Here is a 22882-nt window from a genome sequence, read left to right as displayed (position 1 = left end):
TATTTTTCATAATTATGCAGCCTTTGGCTGCCGGTTGCATCATTTTCTACGAGCGCGGCTGTGCCGCTGATGCAGTGTCCCCTGTTTCCATGAAGCAGGTTCTCATATGTTGCCGACCTCGGAAGGAGGACGGGCTGAGTCAACCCCACCTGAGGATACGGAGCAGAACGACGTGGGACTCGAACTCAAGATCCGACTGCGGATGGGTAACGTTCTTCGATGGGAACGTGAGGGCATCGCATCACGTGATACGCGTTCGCAAACCACCAAAAAAAACCACAAACATCTCCACGTCATGATGACGTGGGGTCTTCCCACGGGCTTCACAGAAGTGGGATGAAGAGTGACCCCCTGGTCCACCCTGGCGAGGAAGGGCCGGCAGTCACCATTCGAGCAGGTTACGGAGGATACCGAGCCAGGCACCACCTGGAAAAGAAACGCCAAAGTGCGACAACGATCCAGGTCATAAACCCACATTTTACAAAAACCTTTTAAACAATCTCTAAACGATGAAACATCCTGCAGTGTTGAAGGTTTAAATGTTGGATCAACCTTACCTGGCCGGTTGGTGTTCTCACCTGAGTGCGTCGTCGTTCATGATTCCTTCATTTCAAGCCAAGAAAACACATTCGTCTCATCATTATTTACACATAACCTTGTAATTTACACGAAAGTTCACTCCTGCTTTCTGATATCAACATTCTACAATCCTTTTGTTCCTCTTCTGAACATTTCCACATGAAATCCCTGGGACCAGAGGCGTTGCTGGGCAACCTCCCATGGGGTACGTGGTCCTGAATCTATTTTTAGTACCGTACTGTATTGTTGTTGTTATCCTGCTGTTCGTGGTACCCGGCTTGCCGTTGCCAGGCAACGCCGGGTCCCTCCTCCTGCCATCCCTTTCCCTCTCCCACCCCACTCGTGGAGTTGCTTTGGCGCGCTTGGTGTTACACACAGTCAAACAGACGGACAGACAGAAAATGACATTTATTTTTGAGATTATTATTCGATGATATCTGTGAAAGTTTCTCCAAAATCGATAATTAAATATTTCACAGAATCCCATCCCCTCATTTCCTCATTCCCTCATTCCCTCCCACCTTTCATTCATTTCTGTCCGTAGGTGTGCGATATCTAGATCTCCGTAGTTCTGAGAAATGAACGGATCGTTTTAGCGAAGAAGAAGATTCCGCCGCCGCCGTGTGGTAAATCGAGTGAGGCTTCAACGAGGAATGACGGGGAGCGAACGTATGCCGAAGAAAACTCCCCGAAGGAGGGTTTCGGAAGGGATCATTGAGGCGATCCGTACACTAGAGCGCGAACAAAAGCCGAAGCGGCTGCGTGGAGCGTGGCCGCCATTTTGTTGGCCATCGACACGATGCGTGAGCGTGTGTAGGCCTCAGGCCTAAGGCCTAGTAATAAACAAGGCCTCACGTGGATTCGCCGCGCTGAATGTGGGAATAATGGACTTTAGAGAATGTTTTCGGCCTCTTACTAAATGAGACTGTAGTTGTCTTTGTTAATCCAGTTGTCGATTTATTACAACTTCAACAATGAACTCGGTCTGAAGGATATAACAATGAACATGATGATTAATAATGATTAAGAATCCTCGAGTTTGCTTCGTTGTTGCTTTGGTTTTTTGCTCCATTACTACTCGAGTTCGACGGCGTTTGATGTTTTCGTTTTGTTAATGAACACGAGCGAAGGAACACGGTGAATGTTCAGTGAATGTGTCATTAATAAACAGTGAATGTGATTATTCGTTAATCCATGACATCAGTGAACGGTGAATATGATACATGACGTCAGTAAACGGTGAATATGATACATGACGTCAGTAAACGGTGAATATGATACATGACGTCAGTGAATGGTGAATATGATACATGTGGAGCGTACGTGCTGCGGTATCGAAACCACGTGGGAGCGGACGTGCTGCGGTATTAAAGCCACATGGGGAGCGGACGTGCTGCGGTATCGAAACCACGTGGGAGCGGACGTGCTGTGGTATCGAAACCACGTGGGAGCGGACGTGCTGCGGTATTAAAGCCACATGGGGAGCGGACGTGCTGCGGTATCAAAGCCACGTGAGGAGCGGACGTGCTGCGGTATTGAAACCACATGGGGAGCGGACGTGCTGCAGTATCAAAGCCACGTGAGGAGCGGACGTGCTGCGGTATTGAAACCACATGGGGAGCGGACATGCTGCGGTATTGAAACCACGTGGGGAGCGGACGTGCTGCGGTATTGAAGCCACATGGGGAGCAGATGTGCTGCGGTACGAAGCCACGTGAGGAGCGGACGTGCTGCGGTATTGAAACCACATGGGGAGCGGACGTGCTGCGGTATTGAAACCACATGGGGAGCGGACGTGCTGCGGTATTGAAGCCACATGGGACACTCCACCGTGCAGTGTGGGTGTGGGGAAATCCGTGCATGTGCAGTATCACTGGTGTACGTGCACAGTTAGCATGGACAGCGAGGAGATTGGAGGAACGCGTGTGGGGGAAAAGGGGGCATGCAATGCAGGCAGGCCTTCGTCAAATCGATAGCATACGTTTTAATTTTTAAATTCTCCCGCGTGGTTTTATATAGAACACGGCGGTTATAAAGATATTGTTACGTTTGAGGGGGGGTTTGCATTCAAAGGGTAATTAGGATGTTTAATTAGGTATGCCATGCTGTTCGAGTTTACCAGGATCTCGATGTAATAAGTAGCAATTCAGTGGTGATAAGTTGTCTAGTAAATGTTCATTTCTTCAAGGGGGGAAATGATAATTGTCACGTAATTAGATAGGGACACAGGATAGGGTAAGTGTGTCTGCGTAAACCCCTTTTTGGTATTCTCTGGAGACTGGCCGTGACGTCACAGGACAGTGCAGCGGATGGCTCCGCCCCGTGATCACGATTGGCAGAAGGCGACGGCGGTGGGCCAATAAACGGCTCGATTGGAGGTGACGAGGGCAGGAGGATAAAAAGGTTCTGTTCGGGGTAGAAAAGGAAGAGGAAGAAGATTACAACCAAAAGATCGTGTTTTTTGGTGGGGAGGCTGTTGCGCGGAGAGCATCCTTGTTGTTGTGCTGATTCGATCGTGTTCTTGATCGTGTCTTGGAGCCTTGCTGAGCCTCGTGCCTCACCTTGGTTGGCTCTGGGGTTCTGCTGACTCGGAGTACGGGGTCGAACGGCGGGCGGACCTGCCTCCCTCTCCTGCTCGCAACTTGGCGCCAGAACTGTTTCCCTGGCGGCTGTGAGCGGACTTGGGCCAAGAACAGGAGGTCGACAGCACCACGGTTTCTCCTGCCCCCCTGACGAGAGCAAGGCCAGCTCGTCCGACGCCGATCCAAGGACAGTTGTGTCCACACCACGGGCCAGCCTGACCACCAGAAATAGCTACGTTTTGTGTGTGTGTGTGTGTGTGTGTGTGTGTGTGTGTGTGTGTGTGTGTGTGTGTGTGTGTGTGTGTGTGTGTGTGTGTGTGTGTGTGTGTGTGTGTGTGTGCTTGGCGCCTTAGAGGGATTGAGATCTGTATATTCATTGGAATTGTCTGTGTTTTTCCCCACGCCCGATCCCACACCATCCCGTCGAATCGCCCCGGATCCCTCTTCTTGCCGAGTCTTGTTATTTCTGGTCAATAATAAAAACAAATAAACATCATCAACTCAGTGAAAAGTGACTCGTGCCACCTTCCTCGTCCCGTTTGCGGTCGAGCGATTAGAACCGCCATGTTTGGGTTATAAACAAATAAACCGCCTCCATCGTTTCGGCTCATTCTACGTTGGCGGGACTGTTCAAGTCCCGTGGACGTCACAATATACATTGCAGTGAGGGTGAGTTTTATCGCCCCGGTAACGCCATGGTACGCTGCCGCCCCATTCCCTCATGCTGCCTTACCATCCCCTTGCTCTGCCTTCCCCTCCCCTCACGCTTCCTTCCCTTCCCCTCTGGCTCCCTTCCCTTCCCTCCTCTCATGCTGCCTCCCTTACCCTAACACTATCCTCCTCCTAACCCCCTTCCACCATCATGCAACTCTCCGCAAGTCGAGGAGAGGAAGGGGTCTCAAAGAATATGTGAATTAGACAAATGAAAGGTTTTTTTTTTTTGGTAGAATTAAATAAAGACATGAACACTGGCGCTGCTTTTTCGACGGTTGAAGGAAAATGCCCTGCCTTCCCTTCCCTTCCCTAACAACTTACGTTCTCCCAAAGCCCCTCCACCCCCCACGGACATTTCTGGGCAGTGTCTTGGTGTTGTTTAGTGTGTGACCCGTTTGAACGTGCGGTTTTAATATACCCAATTCCGTTCAATCCTGTACTAATTTCGGCAGAAGTCCCCTATCAAATGCATGTCCAGAACACTCCCTTCCTCACCCCACCACCCCCCATCCTCCTCACTCCCTCCCCCTCCCTGGGTGTATGGTGACATGTGGGGAGGCCTCGCTCTCCCTCCTTCCTCTCTCTTGTCCCCTTCCTCGCTCTCCCCCATTTCCTCGCTCGCTCACCCACCCCTGACTCGTTTCCCCACCCCTCCTCGTTCCCCTTCCTCCCACTACCCCCCTTCCCCCCTCCCCGAATCTTAATATTCCCATCAGTGAAGCGACGGGATGTATTTGCGAGTCATTAATATTCATGATCGAATTTCCCAATTGAACGAGATCTTCCGTGTCACATGACCACTCAAGTCAGTTTGGCATACACATAAATCTTGTAAATATGGGCTGGCCCTTTAACTCCATTGACTGAATTTACAAAAACTATGGGGGGGGCGATGACGTCTTAAGTCTTTTTATCCTTGTTTTTCATCGTTTCCCAATGCCCTGCAGGACTTGTAGACCCCAAGCCTCCGGCGTTGCGGTGAAGATGCCTTTCCAAATAAAGTTTCTGCCATACCTCTTCATATACCTCTTCACGTACCTCTTCATCGTTCTGAACTCGGTTGCCTGTGAGCCGAGTAACTTGGACGTTCCGTTGAACCGTGAGTATCAATTTCCAATGTCTTGCTGCATCGAACATTGTGTGTTGCTGCACTGGCTGCTGGCCTTCGTGACATTAAATGACATACGAGTTTTCAATAATTAATTAATCTTTGTGGGACCTCCTTGTTGAGGCTCTTCATTGTCACTCATACGTCCCTCCAGGACTTCAAGCAGGCGGTGCACCACCACCACCAGCGCGTGTCTTCCCACATCCCTTCCCACATTAATTTTAAACCCATTGACCGTACCTCACCCTTACAGGTGACTGTGTTTCCTCTCCCTCCTCTCTTTCTTCTTTTCCTGTTCGTTCATTCTCAGACTACTTGAGTCCAAATGTGACCCCAATGTAGTTTTATTGCATCTTTATCCTCCTCACCGAGCTCTTCCATGAGCCTCAATTTTGCTTCCAAAACGCAGGTTGCCACAAAACACGATGCATAAACAAGTTAAACAACAAAGAAAATCAATTACATAACAAAGAAAAGAAAAATAACAAAGTTCCAGAAAAATATACTCAAGGAGGTTCAACACAGGAAGTCATTTATCCCATCATTTGTGTGTGTTGGGGTGGTGGGGGGAGGGGGGCAGAAATGTAGGAGAATGGAGGATAACGTTGGGTAGGTACAGTAGCATCAATATATATATATATATATATATATATATATATATATATATATATATATATATATATATATATATATATATATATATATATATATATATATATATTATTTTATTTTTTAAAGAAGAAGGTGCTTCCAAACAAACGAAAAAACTTGATCGACTCCGATAATTTGAGTAAAAAAGCGAGAGCAGCTTTGATGTCCGTCCGCACTCCGCACGCAATAATTACTGTGCTTCCCCATTGTCTCGGGTCACTCACCTGCATTTTTTTCATAAATTAAAAAAATGATTATTTATATTTTCATTTATGGATGTTGTCTGACGATTCTGTGATTTTCCCCGGTGTACTGGCTTCGATGTCCATCGGCACGCAAAATATCAGCTTTCTACGTCACCCAGAAGGCACTGATCTTTAATATCAGTCAGTGTCAGTCAGTCAGTGGTGAGAAAGCACTTTATATATTGCATTATATATAAAAAAATATATATATATATATATAGATATATATATATATATATATATATATATATATATATATATATATATATATATAATATATATATGTGTGTGTGATTATGTATCACATGGTAAAACCGCATAATCCTCACAGAGCAACCGTCCTTCTGCCACCCCATACGATTGTTCCCGCTAATTTAAACCATTCAACCAGAAGGCACGTGATGCGTTTGGCGTGTAAATCAAAACATGTGGAGTGTGACGTGCACTCCCCCGATCTCCATTTCACACAGTCAGACACCAAAGCATGACCTGTAGGAGGGGACGGAATCTGAACTGTACGGCGGGGTGGGGAATCACTTCCCAGCCAATCTTTGGGATTACCTCCTTTGTGAGATGCGCAGTGTGGCGTCTGACGTTGTCATGTTGAAAGATGAGAGCTTCTTTCATCGGGAGAGTTTTCCCGGAGAGCATGTTTCATTTTCTTGTACGGAGTGAGCCTCCTCGATAGTTTCCCCTTTGGGCAGAAAATCAACCAGCATGCATCCCTCGGCATCCAAGAATACCTTTTCCATACTTTGCCGCTGGAGGGTACTCTTTTGGCGTTCTACTTTTTTGGAGACGGAGAGTGATTTTTTGGAGACAAAGATAATAGGAGAGGTGGACTTCATCTGTCTCACAAAAATTGCGACGTATATCAAATATCACATTTAGTTACTTCTACGCTTAAACAGTCATTTTAAAGAAATTACTACGCTATATGAAGCATTTATTAACCCCTATGAGTCATTCCCACAACACTTCTTTCAACTTGCTCGTCGCTCAACAAGAAATAATGCTGATACGGCACATTTATTTTATTATCTTTATTCAAATGTGTAATTCAAACGACTTCCTGCTGTGTAATTCAAAACACCTCACTTCACTGGAAAAGGTGGGGACAGGAACATGATACACAGTTACATGGAGGATTTGTGTCCCCCTCACACCCCACATACTCCTCCAAGATAAATAAATAAAAACACCCCAAATTTGGGTCACGCTGATCATGTGTAGCAAGTGTAGATGTCATCGGCCCAGAACTGTAGGCGGAGTAACGCGACAAACAAACAAACACACAAACACACACCGGTTTTTCCTCATTTTGTATGTTGATCCACCCCATACCCTTTGGGAGTTTCGAACCTCCTGTCCATTGTCGTTTCACTCCTCTGTGAGCCTATCTCAAGACCTTTCTGTTTCAAGCACACAACCACAGCAAAAAAACCCGGATTCTAACCTGAATCGAACACACGGTCGATGATGTGCTTGTTGTTCCATGCTCCTTTTCACGCCCTGCACTGACACCACCACTGGCAGATGCTTCCAATGGCAACAGAAGGACTTGAATTAAGGACCTAAGAACTGTGTGGGTCACCGATAATAATTGTCACTTTGGAAACGGGCCGCCCTTGTTTCGCTTGATTGTGCTTTAATTCATTTTTCTCACAACATGCTGCAGAAGATGTTGAGTATCTTGTTGCCATTAAATTTAAAGTAAAAATTTTAAGTGTACTTGTCATCCCTCCTTGGCCACCTTCGGTGCTGTCTTGGCTCTGTGGTGTTGAGGCCAATTTAACACCGAACATTGTGTTCTTTCTTGGGCCAGGTTTGAAAAGAATGCTTCCAAACCTGCGACCGAACAGCATCTACAACCGCACTGTGCAGGCCGACACCAGCAAGGATGAAGTGCCTCCCAGCAGTCGGCAGCAGTTCCACACAGCTGGAGGACCTCTCAGCACCACACAGCCGTCCAACACAACTGGAGGGCTTCTGAGCACCACACATCCGTCCAACACAACTGGAGGGCTTCTGAGCACCACACATCCGTCCAACACAACTGGAGGACATACCACCACTATGCAGCAGTTCAACACAATTGGAGGGCCTCCAAGCACCATGCAGCAGTTCCACACAACTGGAGGGCCTCCCAGTATCACACAGCAGTCCAACACAACTGGAGGACATACCACCACAATGCAGCAGTTCCCCACAATTGGAGTGTCTTCCAGCACCACACAGAAGTACAACACAACTGGAGGGCCTCCCAGCACCACACAGCAGTTCAACACAACGAGAGAGTCTCCGAACATTACGAAGCAATTCTACACAACTGAAGGGTCTTCAAACATTACGCAGCAGCTCAACACAACTGGAGGATTGCTGAACAACACACAGTTCAATCCAAATGAAGGTTTGTGACCCGGCTATAAAATCAGAATCCACCTACCTTCCCTCTTCCCCACCTCCCTCAACCTTTTTTATTTTGTTTTGTTTACATTGTCAAGGCTCGTATGAGAGGGAACACACAACGCAGCGCAAGGGGGCCATGAGACAAGAGGCGTGGGAGTGGGAAGGACAAAACAGTGGGGAACAGAGACATTAGCAGATCTGTGGAAGGGAGAGGGATAGTGTGGGAAACACGGAGTAAACAAGATGGACATGACAGGGACTTTAAAGGAAGGAAAGCATGGAATTTGAAGGAGGTGGGTTTGGTGTGGATTAACGGGGGTAGAAAAGATCGAGGATTTGGATGGGGGAAGATAAGAGGTGGTGGTGAACAGCCGTTTTGAAGACCTGGAGGGAAGAATGGGATTAAACAGAGTGAGGGAGTTTATTCCAAAAGTGGGAAAAAGAGGAATGAAAGAGTGAAGGTGAGCAGTGATTCGTTATTTTGGTAGTTTTACCAGAAGGGGTTGTTGGCGGACCTTGAGCACCCTGCGGAAATATGGTGGGGACAAATCGCAGAGAGAGCAGGGGGGGCAAGACCGAAGAGGAGACGGTAGAAGACAAAGACCACTGACCAGCCTGTGGTGAGAGACCCAAAGACTCAGCCTCACCACGGGAGATTCCAATGATCATAAATGCCTTGGTTTCCACAGCGTGAAGCCGAGAAAGGTGAGAGGCAGGAGCACTGGCCCAGAGGAAAGAGCAGCACTCCATCAGATTGCGGATGAAAACTTTGTAAGTGGTCAGGAGCTCAGGTGAGCTGAGGAAGGACTTTGCACGATTCCCAGGGAAGGATTCCCAGTCGGCGACTGGCTTTGGAGGCCAGGTTGGAAATGTGGCTTTCCCAGGAAAGATCATGGCAGATAGTGAGACCCAGAAGATTGAGAGAAAGGACTTCTTCCAGAGGATTGTTGAAAAGTAGATTGGGGGGGGTTCCAAATGGTCCTTTCGGAGACATAGTGAGATTTGTCTGGATTGAAAGACATGTTCCACATGTTGGACCAGTTTGTGATTTTACCCAGATCTGCAGTGAGCGAATAAGCTGCTGCTTGCCGGTCTGAGGGATGACAGATGGTACGGCAGAGAGTGGAGTCATCAGCAAAGAGATAAAGAGGATTTTCCAGAGAGTCAGAGAGATCATTGATGAAAAACAGGAAAAAAATAACAGGGCCCAGAACGCTACCTTGAGGAACTCCAGCCTGGACAGGAAGGGGGGATGAAAGAACTCCAATTAGGGCCACACGTTGACTGCGACAGGAGAGGAAGTCTGCGAGCCATGAGTGCAGATGTTCTTGGATACCATAGGAAGAGAGTTTGGTGAGCAGGGCAGGGTGCCAGGCCGTGTCAAAAGCACGCGATATGTCTCGGGATATGGCTCTCATCTCATGTCTGGCATTGAGGGCTTCCATCCATTGTTGCGAGAGCAAAAGCAGAATATCCAGGGTCGAGTGACCTGGTCTGAAACCAAATTGATGATCGGAAATCAGACCATTGGAGAAGAGGAAGGATTTAATGTCTGAAGCGATGATGGATTCCATAACCTTGCTGATGATTCGGAGAAGGATGATTGGTCTGTGGTTGCAGGGATCTGTTTTTGCACCGTTTTTTTATGCAGGGCAGGGATGTTTGCTGATTTCCAAGCAAATGGCAGGTGACCTTGAGCAAATGAGAGGGTGAATAGAACAGAGAGAGGGTGAGCAGGAGCAAAAGCGCAGGTTTTTAGGACATGTTGGCTGATGCCGTCTGGACCGGTTGCAGAATCTGAGTCGAGGTTTCACAGCAAGCTCTCCACCTTGTCAGAGAAGCTTTTGTGAAATTTCGCATGATACACCCTCCCCTTTTCTCTTTGATAAGCCAGCAGACCGTGATCCCACTGAAAGTATCACTCCGAGCCACACTGTTGGAAAAAGAAAGAACTCTGCAGCAAATGCAAACATTATTCCGCTAACGAAGCAGGCATAACCAGAGCCGTTCCCAACAATGGCTTCCTTCCTCATTTGCTATCCAATTTAACATGCGGATTAGTATAATAAATCCTGATGAATATTTAAATTGCCAAAACGGAACCACTCGGGGATATGGAGATTTGTTTTTCCTTCATTTTAAAAATACTTTGAAGTTTCAAGTAGCACGTGATAAACTACAGAGATACTGGCACGTGGTGAGTATAATCTTCATGATGATAATGAGCGGGAGACGGGGTTTTATAATCGCTTGTGTGCGTGCATGTGTCTGTCCAGGCCATGACTCCCCCCCTCCCCCCTCCCCATTTTTTGCTTTTGTCATCAAATTTTCAACTTCTTCTTTCGTGTGGTCCCATCGTCAGCCATTAACTTTTCACTAAAGCTTGATGATGAGAATGTGGACAAGACAAATTAATAATTCGGTCAAAAGGTCAAAGGACAACGTCGCATAAAATCGTCAATTTTCATCCGATTGACCTGAATTTTTTAGAATTTGCATATCGGGTCACTGAGTTGGTCCACGAATCAAAAGCTTGATGTAGATTGTTTTTTTGTTTGTTTTTTTTTTAGATCAAAAGGTCAAGGTTGCATGAAATCGCCAATTTTCTTCTGATTGACCTGAAATTTCAACAGGATTTGCATATCGGCTCACTGAATTGGTTCATCAATCAAAAGCAGGAAGCTGATTGTTTTGAGGTCACAAAATCCTCAATTTCCATCTGATTGACTTTAAATTTGAGAAAGGTTTGCATATTGGATCGCTGAAGCCGATTGCTTTTTAGGTCAAAAGGTCAAGGTCGTCTGTAATTGTATTTTTCTTTTTTTGACCTGTTTTTGTCATGATTAGTACACGGAAGAATAATAAGTCAGAATACAAAGCAGATGCGGACGAGCTTTGCATTTTCAGATGCTTTCGAGTGATGGTTTTATTATTTGTTTGTTTTTATTATTTCCAGATCACACAACAAAAGCTAACTCCTTTATTCACCCATATTGACTTTTTTCTCCTCAACATCGAACTTCATGGAAGTGAGAAGAGCGCTGTAATGGAGGGTGTGAATCGATAGTACAACGCAGGCATGATAGGCCGAATGACCTTCTCATGCGCCAAAGTTCCCTGTGTATATTTGTGTAATGTTGTTAAAGACAGGAAGAAAGAGGGAGGGAGGACAGAGAGCTGTGGGTGAGGGTGCATGGAGTTGTAAGAGGGAGATTGAGACGTTGGGAAGGGAGTTTGGGGGGGGGATTGAGGACTTGGGGTTGGAAGGGGGATTGAGGACTTGGGGTTTCGGGCAGTTGAGGACTTGAAGAAGAAAGGGGTAGGGGATGACAAAGTTGGCTTAGGGGAGGGAGGGCAGAGAGGGGACAGAGTTGGGATCGAGGGGTTTGAGGCTTTCGAGGAGGTGGAGGGGGAGTTGAGGACATTGAGTTGAGAGGTTTGAGGATTTGAAAAAAGGGGGAGGGGTGCACAGAGTTTGGGTGTGCTGGTGGGGGGAGGGCAGAGAGAAGTCAGAGTTGGGAGGAGGGTTAAGGACATGGGATTGTGTGTGGGTGTCGGATTGTTGGTGGTGGGCGGGGGGGGGGGGGGGTTAGGGACCTGAAGTCACATTTTACATGATGCAGAATTTTCATGGGCCTGTGATAGTCCCATTGTGTCTTTTGGGTCCTCCAGGTATTTTGTGTCCTCTGGGTCTTTTGTGTCCTCAGGGTCTTTTGGATGCTCTGCATCTTTTTGGTCCTCTGAATCTTTTGAGTGTTCGGGGTCCCCCCTTTCGTTTTTTTTTGTTAGTCATCCTGTGGGTCCTTTGGTTAGTCATCCCCCATCCTGTGGGTCCTTTGGGTATTTTAGGTCTTTTGTGTCTTCGGTGTATTTTCGTTCTTTTGAGTCTTCCATGTCTTTGGGGCATATTTGGGTTTTCGGGGTCTTTTGGGTATTTAAAGGTGTCCATGGTCGTTGGGGTCTCTTAGGTCTTCAGGGTCTTTTGGGTGTAATTGTCTCAATGATTGTTGACTTGATATATTCGGAACATCCGTTAAAGATGGTTTAATAAAATGAGGCCTCTCGTGATCATCAAGTGTAAAGTTACTCCACATCATCGATGCGTCGATGAACCTTTTAAGACGATGAAAACGGAAGAGCAAGTCACAAGTCGAGTGAGTCTTCCATGAACACTGCAATGTCTGATTGTGCAAAGCCATGTTGTTGTCTGACCCTCCGTATTTAACCGCAGACAAGCCCACATCGGTGACCTCCTTGATGGAGCAAATCTGCTTCCTCATGATGATTGCAATATTGGTTTTGTTGTTCCTCCTGACTGTCTGCATCATCTACAAAAGGGATAAAGATTACTGGGTAGGCCTTGCACAACCTTCTCACCTGTCAGTTGGCTGTCCTCGACGCTTTGGCAGATACCCAGTTGTTTTGTCCATTGTAACCTGTACATTGTGATGTCACTGCATACCAGTACAAGCTTCCATGTAACTGAGACATGTACATTATTTAATTTAGTAAACTCAACAATAACATTCAAATTACATGAAACCAAAATATTCCAGTTAAATGAGGTCTTGGCTACATGGTGAAATGGGGAAACCCCACCTCTTCACCCCACACAGCCTGATTTCTTGTGTGTGAATATAAACTTCACAGTCCACAAGCTTAAACGGTTTACACCTTTTAGAACTTACAGAGTTTATATTCACTCATGTCGATCTTCCTCGATGACCTCTAAAAGTTACTGATATAGACCATGGGTGAAGGTTGACACGTGTGCTGTGTTGTTGAAGTGTGTGCTTCATCCAGTGACGACACCGTTGTTGGAGATGCAGCCTTTCAGGTCTTCCCTCGAACAGCCCTTGCTGCTTGCAATGAGTGAGGATTTCCCACCTTCGATGACTCCATCGAACGGTGCGACAGAGGCTCCAACTGGTGTTGGCTTAATGGTTCAGGTGGCTGGCTCAAGATCCCAGGAACTTCCGTTTGAGCCCCTGTCGTGTTGTTTCATAACATCAGGTGGGTTGACTCCACCGTTGGAGATGCAGCCTTTCAGGTCTTCCCTCGAACAGCCCTTGCTGCTTGCAATGAGTGAGGATGTCCCACTTTCGATGACTCCATCGAACGGTGCGACAGAGGCTCCAACTGGTGTTGGCTTAACGGTTCAGGTGGCTGGCTCAAGATCCGAGGAACTTCCGTTTGAGCCCCTGTCGTGTTGTTTCATAACATCAGGTGGGTTGACTCCACCTGTCATCCTTCTGAGGTCGACAAAATGAGGACTATCGTGCTGGTAACAGAGGGAATTGCATCAGCGACACAGCTGCATCCCCAGAAAATGATGCACAGCAAAGCAGTTACAGGCTGCAAACAAATAAATAAATAAATAAATAAAGTGGACTTGAAATCACAAACACATTTTATGTTCATTGTCTAAACACGCTTATTTTTTCTTTCTGTTGACCTGATTTCTTGACATGTTCACCAGGAACCACCGTTGGCAAAACAACAAATTATTGAATAAACAAAATTAACATGTCTCCCAGTTGTTACACAAACATAGACATTGTCTTAATAAAAGTACTGTTCTTCCCTTAATGTGGGCTGGCAGGATGACCAAGAGGTTCACACACTGGGTCAGGTCAGGTATGGGAGCATGCTGGACATTTAAGACTGGAAGACCTGAAGACTGAAGACTCGGACTTTCATCCTCCTGCACAGGTATCGGCAGCGCCACACCCCATGATCCAGTGAATCCGTGACTCCCCAGGCCCGACCCAGACGTTGATTGACCTCTGCCTCACAGCCAGCGGAAACGTGAATATCCAGCCGGCAGAGAGTGCAGCATTTCCACCAGTCTTGAGAAATTTAGCATGGATGCCACAGATCCCTGGAGCTTTACCCCATTTCAGCCGGTTCACCGCAGCCTGTGTTTCCACAAGCGAAGGTGGACCATAGTTTATTGGAGGGTCAGCAACAGGGATTGTAACACCCCTGACATCAAACTCGACAGCTGGTGGATCAGCCTGGTACAACCGCTCAAAGTGACCGGCCCAGCGGGCCTTCACTTCGGACTCCTCTGTCAAGAGCCTACCACCCTCTGCTCTAACTGTAGTACACTGAAGGATGGGCTTGGAAGAACGTAATGCGCGAATTCCCCTGTAAGCAGGACGAGAATCCCTTGACCACGGGTGATGCTCTACCCCCTCACAGATTCCTCACACATAGTCCTCCTTGTCCACCCTTTGCACACGTACAGTTTTATGCCTCAGCTCCCTGAACAGTTCAGCTCTGCCATTCAGCCAGGCCCTGCGACTCTGGTCAATGGTATCCAGTGTCCCTTGAGAGACAAAATTCTTCTTCACCTTCCGGTAAGTTCCAAGACATCCACCGGTAACATCAAGGACGGTGGTCTTGAAGGCACTCCACAACTCTTCAGGACCCCCCAAAGCACCCAGACTCCTCAAATCTCCACTCAGCTTGTTCACAAACTCCTCAGCTACCCTCTCATCCTTGAGCTTGCCAAGATCCAGCCTCGGCTGGGATGGTACCATTCTCCTTGATTTAAGGTGCAACTTCAGAGTTGCTGAAACAAGCCGGTGGTCAGTATTGAGGAACTGAGCACTCCGGGAGACCCTGCAGTTCTGGATCATCCTCCAGCGACCATCAACGAGGACATGATCAATCTCCTTGCCACACTGCCAGCGTTGGAATACCATGTCCAGCGATGAACTCGTGGGTGCTGAAACCATGAACCGGCCACCCTAAGTCCATGACTTCTTGCAAAGTCAAGGAACTTCGTGCTATTCAGGTTCACAGTTCCAGACCCATGGGGACCAACACACATCTCATAACCATCCCTATCAGTTCCAATCGGTGCATTGAAATCCCCCAAGACTCGAGAGTATCTCGTCTGGGGCACCGATCAACCACAGACTCGAGCGTGGCATAGAATGTGTCCTTCACGGTGAGATCACTCGCCTCAGTTGGAACAGAGACCAGGGAAATGACACCAAAGGAGTGACAAATCCTTAGTCTCATAATACGCTCGTTGACCGGTGTTACCTCAATTATCATTGGAGTCAGCTTATTGGACACGGCTCCAGCAACTCCTTGGGAATGGTAACCATCAGAGCGACCAGACTAATAGTAGGTGGAACCACCCGCCATGATCTCGCCGCAATCCGGTCTCCGAACCTCAGAGAGTGCTGCAATACCGATGTTCAAATGCTTGAGCTCAGATGATAACAGAGACAGGTGATCATCCTCTCTTTGGGATAGGACCTTCCAGGCACCCACCTGAAGGGACCACCTCAGGTTAACCCAAGGAGACCACCATCTGGTGGATGACACCTCAGCACCACTCAGCCACACACCATCGCAATCTGACCAGGGAGGTTTACCCCGTGGTTTTCCTCCTGCAATCAAGGAATGGGCGTCCCGAAGGCTTTGCCCCAATCTCGTCATCCGGTGAGCTGCCCTGCGAAGGGCATCAGCACAGGAGTTACTCCCATGGAGTGGGTTTTCAGTTTTCCTTACATCTGTGGGTTTTGCGGAATGAAGTGTTTTACGGTGGCCGGAGTGCAAATCCTGCCACCAACCTCCTAATTAACAATAACCCAATTGCGGGAGGACGTCCGCAGACAAAGTTGGGCACTAGATATGGATGACGGTTGGCACACAAGGAGCTCCTCCACCCTTTGACAGGTTTTGTTCTTCATCCTGCTTCGTGTCCATATTCATACACCCTCCTCACTAGCAAACCTGGTGGGGGAGACAGCTTAGTCACCGACAACCCGACCATGAAACAGGTTAGTACAGGTGTACATGATACCTGCAGCAAGTCACAGATCGAATGTGGCCTGACGACCATCATATTCCTGGATTTTAACTCCTGCAACACAATGGAACATTGACCTTGCCAGCAGGGGAGATTCAAAATCTGATGCAATTGAAGAAATTCGATCAGTTCGAGTAGTCCTGTTCAAAAATACAAACAGCAAAAGTATATTGTCTACCCTGAAAGGACCAAATTGAACAGCTCGGAAGGAGCCAGACGCGCTTGGCCACCATCTACTGCCATATTACCTGGGCCCTTCCAAAACGATTGGCAATGTTGTTAGCAGTACATCGATTGGTGTGGCCTGCAAGTCTCTGCACACCATCTGTAATGTCATTTTAAAACTGAAGGACCCCATATCAACCTTTGACAAATCAGTAGTAATTTACCATTCATCATGCAGAGACTAACCAATCCTTCATCAGTGAAACTGGAAGGAATTTCAAACACAGGTTGGACGAACACGATGGAGCAGTTAGCCTTGAAAAGGTGACACAGTCAGCCATGGCGCGTCATTGTCTGCAATCTTGAACAGATTTGAATTTGATGGGAGCCGTGTTGTCGACACGACGTCCAACAAATGACACATTGATACTGATGGCGCGGCACGTCAAGAGTCGAGAGGGTGGTCTCCCACCAGAGTAGAGCAGAGCATCAACGAGGCAATTCGACGTTCATGCGATTCAGGTTTGGTGAAACGAAAGCATTCCTCCATTGACCGTGCACACCGGCACCACGTGACCAGAAACGAGGGTTCATCCCTGGAATGAAAGCGGATGCGTGCCGAGACGCGGGGTGTGTCGGCCTGAGAAAGGCCGCTGTGCAGCGGGTGAAACGTCGTTTGAGTGACGCCTCATCTGCTCTTGATTATTTAATTAGCAGATCAGATCCAGTTACAGTTTGATTGGACGCGTCTTTCTTCTTTATTTAAATATATCGATATTTGGTTGTGGGAATGATTTTAGGGGTTAAGATTGTGTAGTTTAGAAATAGTTATATCTTTAGTGGATGCATGAGCACAAGGGTGAGGGAATTTAATCGTGATAAAGGGTTATGCGTTGATATTCTATTGAAAGCGATTGTCTTTCCTCCCTATTGTTTGTGTCGTACCTCTTCTCCCTTGAAACCTTTATTTATTTATTATTTTTTAAATGTTGTCTCCTTTGTAATCTGTCTTGCACGTCCTTTTGGGGGAACTGTAACGAGCACATAACGTAACGAGCGACTCAACGTGGCTCCGAATGGGATGAAAGCGCGGCTACTTCGCAGAGAAAATATTTAAATAGCTTGCTGGAAACAGGGGGGCACTGCATCAGCGGCACATCCCGCGCTCCTAGCAACGATGCAACCGGCAAGTGCAGGCTGCATGTAAAATGGTGGTTAATTGAGGGTCAAAGAAAGGAGGAATCTTGTGTTACAAAACGAACCTGACGACACATTGTTCGCTCGGCTTGCCGCTCACGGGTGAGGATCGATGGCATTGAGGGTGCAGAGCAGTCACAATGGGTCCAATTACTTGCACTGAATTCTCTGTATTATCATCGGACAATATAAAGGGGGGAATTCATGTCGCGAGGAGGTTTCTGTTGGGGATTAATTAATGTGATCATTTCACCACATCCGATCCAAGCTCCACAAGAATCAACCAATCATAACAAAAAACGAACGCAATGACGTAATTATGACGTCATCACGTTCGACAGTTTGGGCGGTGTATAATCACAATATATTTACTTACACTCCCCGCTTTTTGAATTGCCGAGCGAAAACATTTTTCGTTTTGCGACTGCGATGTTGTTCGCACAGGACGTCCTGCTTAAAATATTCGAGTGTTTGTGAAAAGATCATCGGAAAAAAGCAACAGCCGGGGGGATTCTTCTTCACGGATATTCGCGCGTCCGTCGAGTCTGAGGTGATTCGCGCTGTTTTTTTTCGTGAAGGTTTTCCAGAATGTTCGTTCGTGGGTCGAATTGGATAAGAAACGCCTGTTAAAAACCGCGTTCACTCTCGTTTTCCCATCGTGTTCTCTCAGAAACGCTCTTTTGAGAGACATTTTGCGATATTTACTTCACACGTCACAGGATTATGAGCGATTCCGTGTGTGATACGTTGATTTGTGGCGGGTCCTTTCCCTCCAGAGACCGGAAAGCATCCTAAAGGGGTGGAGCTTCGAGTGATGACGAGGGTTTGGGGGCGTGGCTTAACGTGAAGGACGGTCTCGCTGTTCTTCTTCTTGTTTGCCATATTTGGAGTGTGCCGTAAATATGACGTCGAAAACATGCTCAAACGCGTTTTTTTTCCTCTCTCAACATTTAGAATGCTTCATAGCAACGTAACCCGATCGGTTCGCCTTGCTGTTTCACCTTTTGGTCCAATTTCGAACGTCAACGACAACAAAAACAAGGACAAATGTGTCCAAGAACAGCACGTTGAAATGGCGGACGAGGAACTACTTTATTCCACGCTGCATATCAATCCGCAAGAGGCTCATGCGCACTACTTTACCTCCGACTTGGACGGATTCAAACAAAACTCGGTGGACGGGTCGAGTGTGTGATGAGGAAGGATTGGTTCGATTTTGGTGAAGCTTGCCCCGCGTGTTTACACGAACTCACCAATCAATCTGTGCACACCTTTTTGTGCCAGTTTGGAGTTCAGTGAACTGTGAAGCCAAGAAAGTGTCTCCATTGCTGATCACATGACTCTGTTAACAGTTTGAACTTCTTTCACCAACACCTGTTTTGATGTCATGTTTAATTTTTTTTTAAAAAGTCTTTGAGCCTTTCTTATGTCTAATCTAATGGGTCTAAAGGTTCAAAGGGTACATTCCAATTGTAGTTGGAGTCTGAAGGGTGTAAAGTGTCGAAAGGGACTAAAAAGGACTGAAAGTACCACCCCCTCTCTGTCACCCCCCAACCCCAACTCTCTCTCTCTCTCCCCCTTTGTCGTTCTTCAAAGCAAGAGGGGATGGACGACGTTCTTACCCCATGGAACTCCGTTGGACCCGAGGTCTTCCCTCCAGGTACTCACGTCTACTGCAGAAGACCACCACTTCATGGTCTCTCTCATTCCCACAACCGAGCATCAGCGCACACATCGATACCCTGTTCTCACCATTCTCCTTAAGTTGCCTTCCGACCCACCCTCGGGTGCTGTGGATGATCCATCTGTTGTTGTCCCATTGCTCTCCCTTGACACCATTTTGTCCGTCATCCGTTTCTCCCTGTCGTTCTGCTCTTCCATCCACGAGTCTATCAACCTGTATAGTGTATATATCTAAATACTCCCTTTCCACGGACGATGACCCCTTGGCCCACATTCTCGATCGTTGGACTTGAGCAGAAGTTGAGGCTGGAAAGGATCACGCAAATCCCTCTTCAGGTCCACTCTTTGAGACCTTCAACCCCCACTTCCGTCCGTCCTGTTGTTCCACCATCCAATAAATCTTGAGAACTGAATTATAAAACACACCACACAAGCTTTCTTTTGGAAAAAAACCCCTCTATTTCACAAAGTAGGGCAAAGGCAAAGTCATTTCATGAAAACATGTAACAGGTGATAAGACAGGTAGGGGTGAGAATTCGCATCGCAAATGACGATGATCTAAAAGTGCTCTGTGGAGGGTTTCCAGGACGACAGTTTGTACATCTTGTGTCTAAAAAGGTCTTGTACATCCTCCACATCAAGATCATTGCAAAAACAACAACAAACAAAAAAAAACCAATGAAACAGTTAACAATCGAACTGCAGAACAACCAGGAAAAATTGCCCACAGTATCGATGAAAGACGAAGAAGAAAAGGTCTTCCGTAGGCCCAAAGGTGTATAACGAAGAAGGTAAACAATTCAAACATTTCACATTAACTTACAGAACGTCAACACTTAAGGATTTCCATGTAATATCCCAGGAAGGCCAAAGAATATCCCAGTGTTTCCAAGTGTTGTTACAAAGTCTCGGATCAGAGTTGCTGGTGGTTTTTTGTGGTTGAACAGACGTGCAAGCTTGGTTCATTTCACTCTCCTGCTGTTATGTAGTCCGGCTCAACGATGATGAGCATTCTGATAAGAAAACAGAATTGGGGAGGGGGAGAGTGACGTCACAACGATTACAATTATTGAAATAATTCCACAAACACGAAAACGTCACAATTTGTGTGACAAACATCAATGGTTGTGTGACAAACAGACGCGGGCGAAAACATAACCTGCTTCAGTGACGGAGATTAATATAAGTTTAGTTATTTCAAGTGAACGTTTTAGAATAAGTGTGAAGTAATTAAATGTTACTAGACGTGCGTCGCTTTTATGTTATGGATGAGCAAAGGTACCTGACATTGCTAGGCAACGCTAGGTCCCTCCTCACATCCCATCCCCTCCATCATCCAAGCCCCTCCACGTGCATCCTCGCACCTCTCCCCTGTGACAACTGGTGGTTCGTGTGTTTATAAGTCATGAATTGTGAGAAAATGACTTTAAACCCCTTAGTGAGATGTATGGTGGTTTAAAATAAATAAGTGAACCTTGGGGACTCAGAGGAGTAGCGTCACAGACAAACGAACAATCGTCTCATTCACTTCCATATAGAAGACAAGCAGAGCCTCCCCGTCGCTTCGCTGATGGACCAATTAATCATCCTGCTTGCCAAAAATTGCTATATTTCCCTCACTATATATCCTATATATCCCCCCCCCCTTTGACAGGCCCCTCCATTTTTGGCGGGAAGGAGAAGGAAAGGAAGACAAATTTACCCGTGCATCGAGTGCTGTAACACCTCCCCCCACCACCCCACTTCCCTGTCCTCAATGCCCCCCTCCCCCTTTGCACCCCGTTCGTTCTGACGTCCCTTCGAAGAACCAAGCAGCATGTAGAGCACTCACCAAAGTGGCCTGAGCACTCAAACAAAAACTCCATTGAAACGGTTGATAAAGAACGGCAGGCTTGGGAAGTGATTAGCGATCGCCGATCGGTCATCTTAAACACCGTGCACCCAGAGATGCCCGGAATGTCCAAAAAAATCTGAATTGGACAAATGAACATTTTTTTCAGGCAGGATTGCTGCCGAGGTCAATCTCGAGGTTTAAATTTTGAAATTTGGCTTAGTTTGAGAGATTCTCGAGGTTATGACACGTGCGGAAATGAAATAAAGTCACGAACTCTGGCGTCTCCAGGCGTTTATTAGCATTGCAACGTGTCCAGCGATTCGTAGGCATGATGACCAGGCATTCGAGAAGATGAGTGAGGAAACAATTTTTTTTTTAATCATTGAGAAACCGTTGTGGCCTGTTCCAAGTCAAGGCATTGTTGAGCAGGCCAAAAAATATAGCGAATTAAGATCCAAGCAAGGGAGAGCATGGTGGAGGTGTTTAAATTAAGCCAAACACCCAGTTTTCACTCATTCACTCCCTTGGAGATCCCTTAGTATGCATGCAACGTTTCAGGCTGCGAGGTTTCATGGTTTTGGAGTTATGGAGGAGACACACTGACACATTGACATTTATTATTTTAGAAAGAGATGTCCAGCCTCTCCTAATGTTTGTTTCTGAAACCGCCATCCCTTTTGATCTATTTATTTGGTGTTTTATCCTTCGCAATCGATGATTTATGTTCTTGTCCAGTGTCTGCGAGGCCTGGACGTGGCAGGTTTGGCACGACAATGGAAGGGCTAATTACAGTGCCTTCAGAAAGGTTTCACACCCCTCGACTTTTGTCACATTTTGTTGTGTCACAGCCTGAATTTAAATTTTAAAAAAATTGTCACCAATCTACACAAAATACCCCAGAATGACAAAGAGAAAACCTCACCTGGATCAGGAGCAACAGTCACTCAAACCCCCCGCAGACCTCCTTCGACCCTCAATTTTTTGATTTCCTGAACAAACTTAGGTACATCATGGGTGATGAAGGTTGTGGTCAAGTTTCATCGAAGTCACGTGTGTGTGGGATGTTAAAGGCCATGTGGGACATTTGTGCAATTTATTTTCGTGGGCCTTCCAGGCGAGGCCGTTGGCCAAGAGGAATGGTCATTTGGCCATAGGCCATCGAGTGCTGTTTGTTTGAGAAGGAAAAAGAACGAGTCAAGAAAAATGGAATGCACAAACCTGGATGATATTGCCGCTATTATCAAGTTGTCTGAGGTCTAGTTCATGCTCTCCCGATTTGGCTGCAGGACAGGAGTGTGATCTGATGGGGATCAATGGGATGAGAGTGGCGAGGAGGACAAATTGGTTCGGGATGATGTTGAGGACAAACGAGGGAGGAGAGAGAAAGCAAAACATGGTTTGAGAAGAGAACTAATGAATGAACTCGAGGTTTGTAAGAATTGTATTTCATAATCTAACAAGCAGTGTTGGATGTTTCCAACATACATGTACCCATACATTGGATGTCGCATACATTGGATGTAGCACAAGGTGTATCCACTGCACGTGCACCTGATTATTAATTACCTTCAACTTGATGGGTACATGTCAGCTTCAACTTCACCTTGATGATCTCATCGAGGTAAACGAGTGACATGGTGGATGAGGAAAGCTTTTAATCCCCCATTCCCAAACGGTGGTTTCATCCCCAACGACTTCCTGAATTTGTAATTGGTTCAGTATTCTGGTGATAACTCACCGACTCTTCACGGAAGACTGTCAAATGGTTAAGGTCCACCAATGACCAGTGCCATCAGGCAGGCCCTCCTGTTATGGTCCGTCTGAGGGACGGTGGAAAACATCGATATCTCGTCCTTCGTGAGAAACACCAGGATGGTAGTTTAC

The 22882-nt window shown here is 46.7% G+C and overlaps 1 protein-coding gene and 1 long non-coding RNA gene across 9 annotated transcripts; one reads left to right on the top strand and one right to left on the bottom strand.

The window, feature by feature from the left end:
• The first annotated feature begins 115 nt into the window (after positions 1-115).
• LOC147007824 (uncharacterized) lies at positions 116-14103 on the top strand. 8 transcript variants are annotated; one of them, XM_085866300.1, is made up of 5 exons: positions 116-462; positions 4823-4974; positions 7705-8289; positions 12520-12641; positions 13076-14103. In XM_085866300.1, exons 2-5 carry the CDS (start codon positions 4860-4862, stop codon positions 13556-13558), a joined length of 1305 nt encoding a protein of 434 aa, XP_085722426.1. In that variant the 5' UTR covers positions 116-462; positions 4823-4859; the 3' UTR covers positions 13559-14103. The 8 variants fall into 8 exon arrangements, with proteins under 8 accessions (XP_085722426.1, XP_085722422.1, XP_085722425.1 ...); XM_085866296.1 differs by lacking the exon at positions 116-462 and adding an exon at positions 575-784; XM_085866299.1 differs by lacking the exon at positions 116-462 and adding an exon at positions 1155-1205.
• A 5496-nt stretch (positions 14104-19599) lies between these two features.
• Positions 19600-22856, bottom strand: LOC147007823 (uncharacterized). Its single transcript, XR_015053860.1, has 2 exons — positions 22217-22856; positions 19600-20177 (listed from the first exon to the last, which is right to left on the bottom strand). It is a non-coding gene; the product is annotated as an uncharacterized LOC147007823 (long non-coding RNA).
• Positions 22857-22882: the final 26 nt, after the last annotated feature.

The sequence above is a fragment of the Eptatretus burgeri genome, chromosome 24 (assembly GCF_056783735.1).
Source record: "Eptatretus burgeri isolate ZD-2024b chromosome 24, Ebu_testis_v1, whole genome shotgun sequence".
Lineage (NCBI taxonomy): Eukaryota > Metazoa > Chordata > Myxini > Myxiniformes > Myxinidae > Eptatretus > Eptatretus burgeri.
This window is presented reverse-complemented; position numbering and strand designations above follow the sequence as displayed.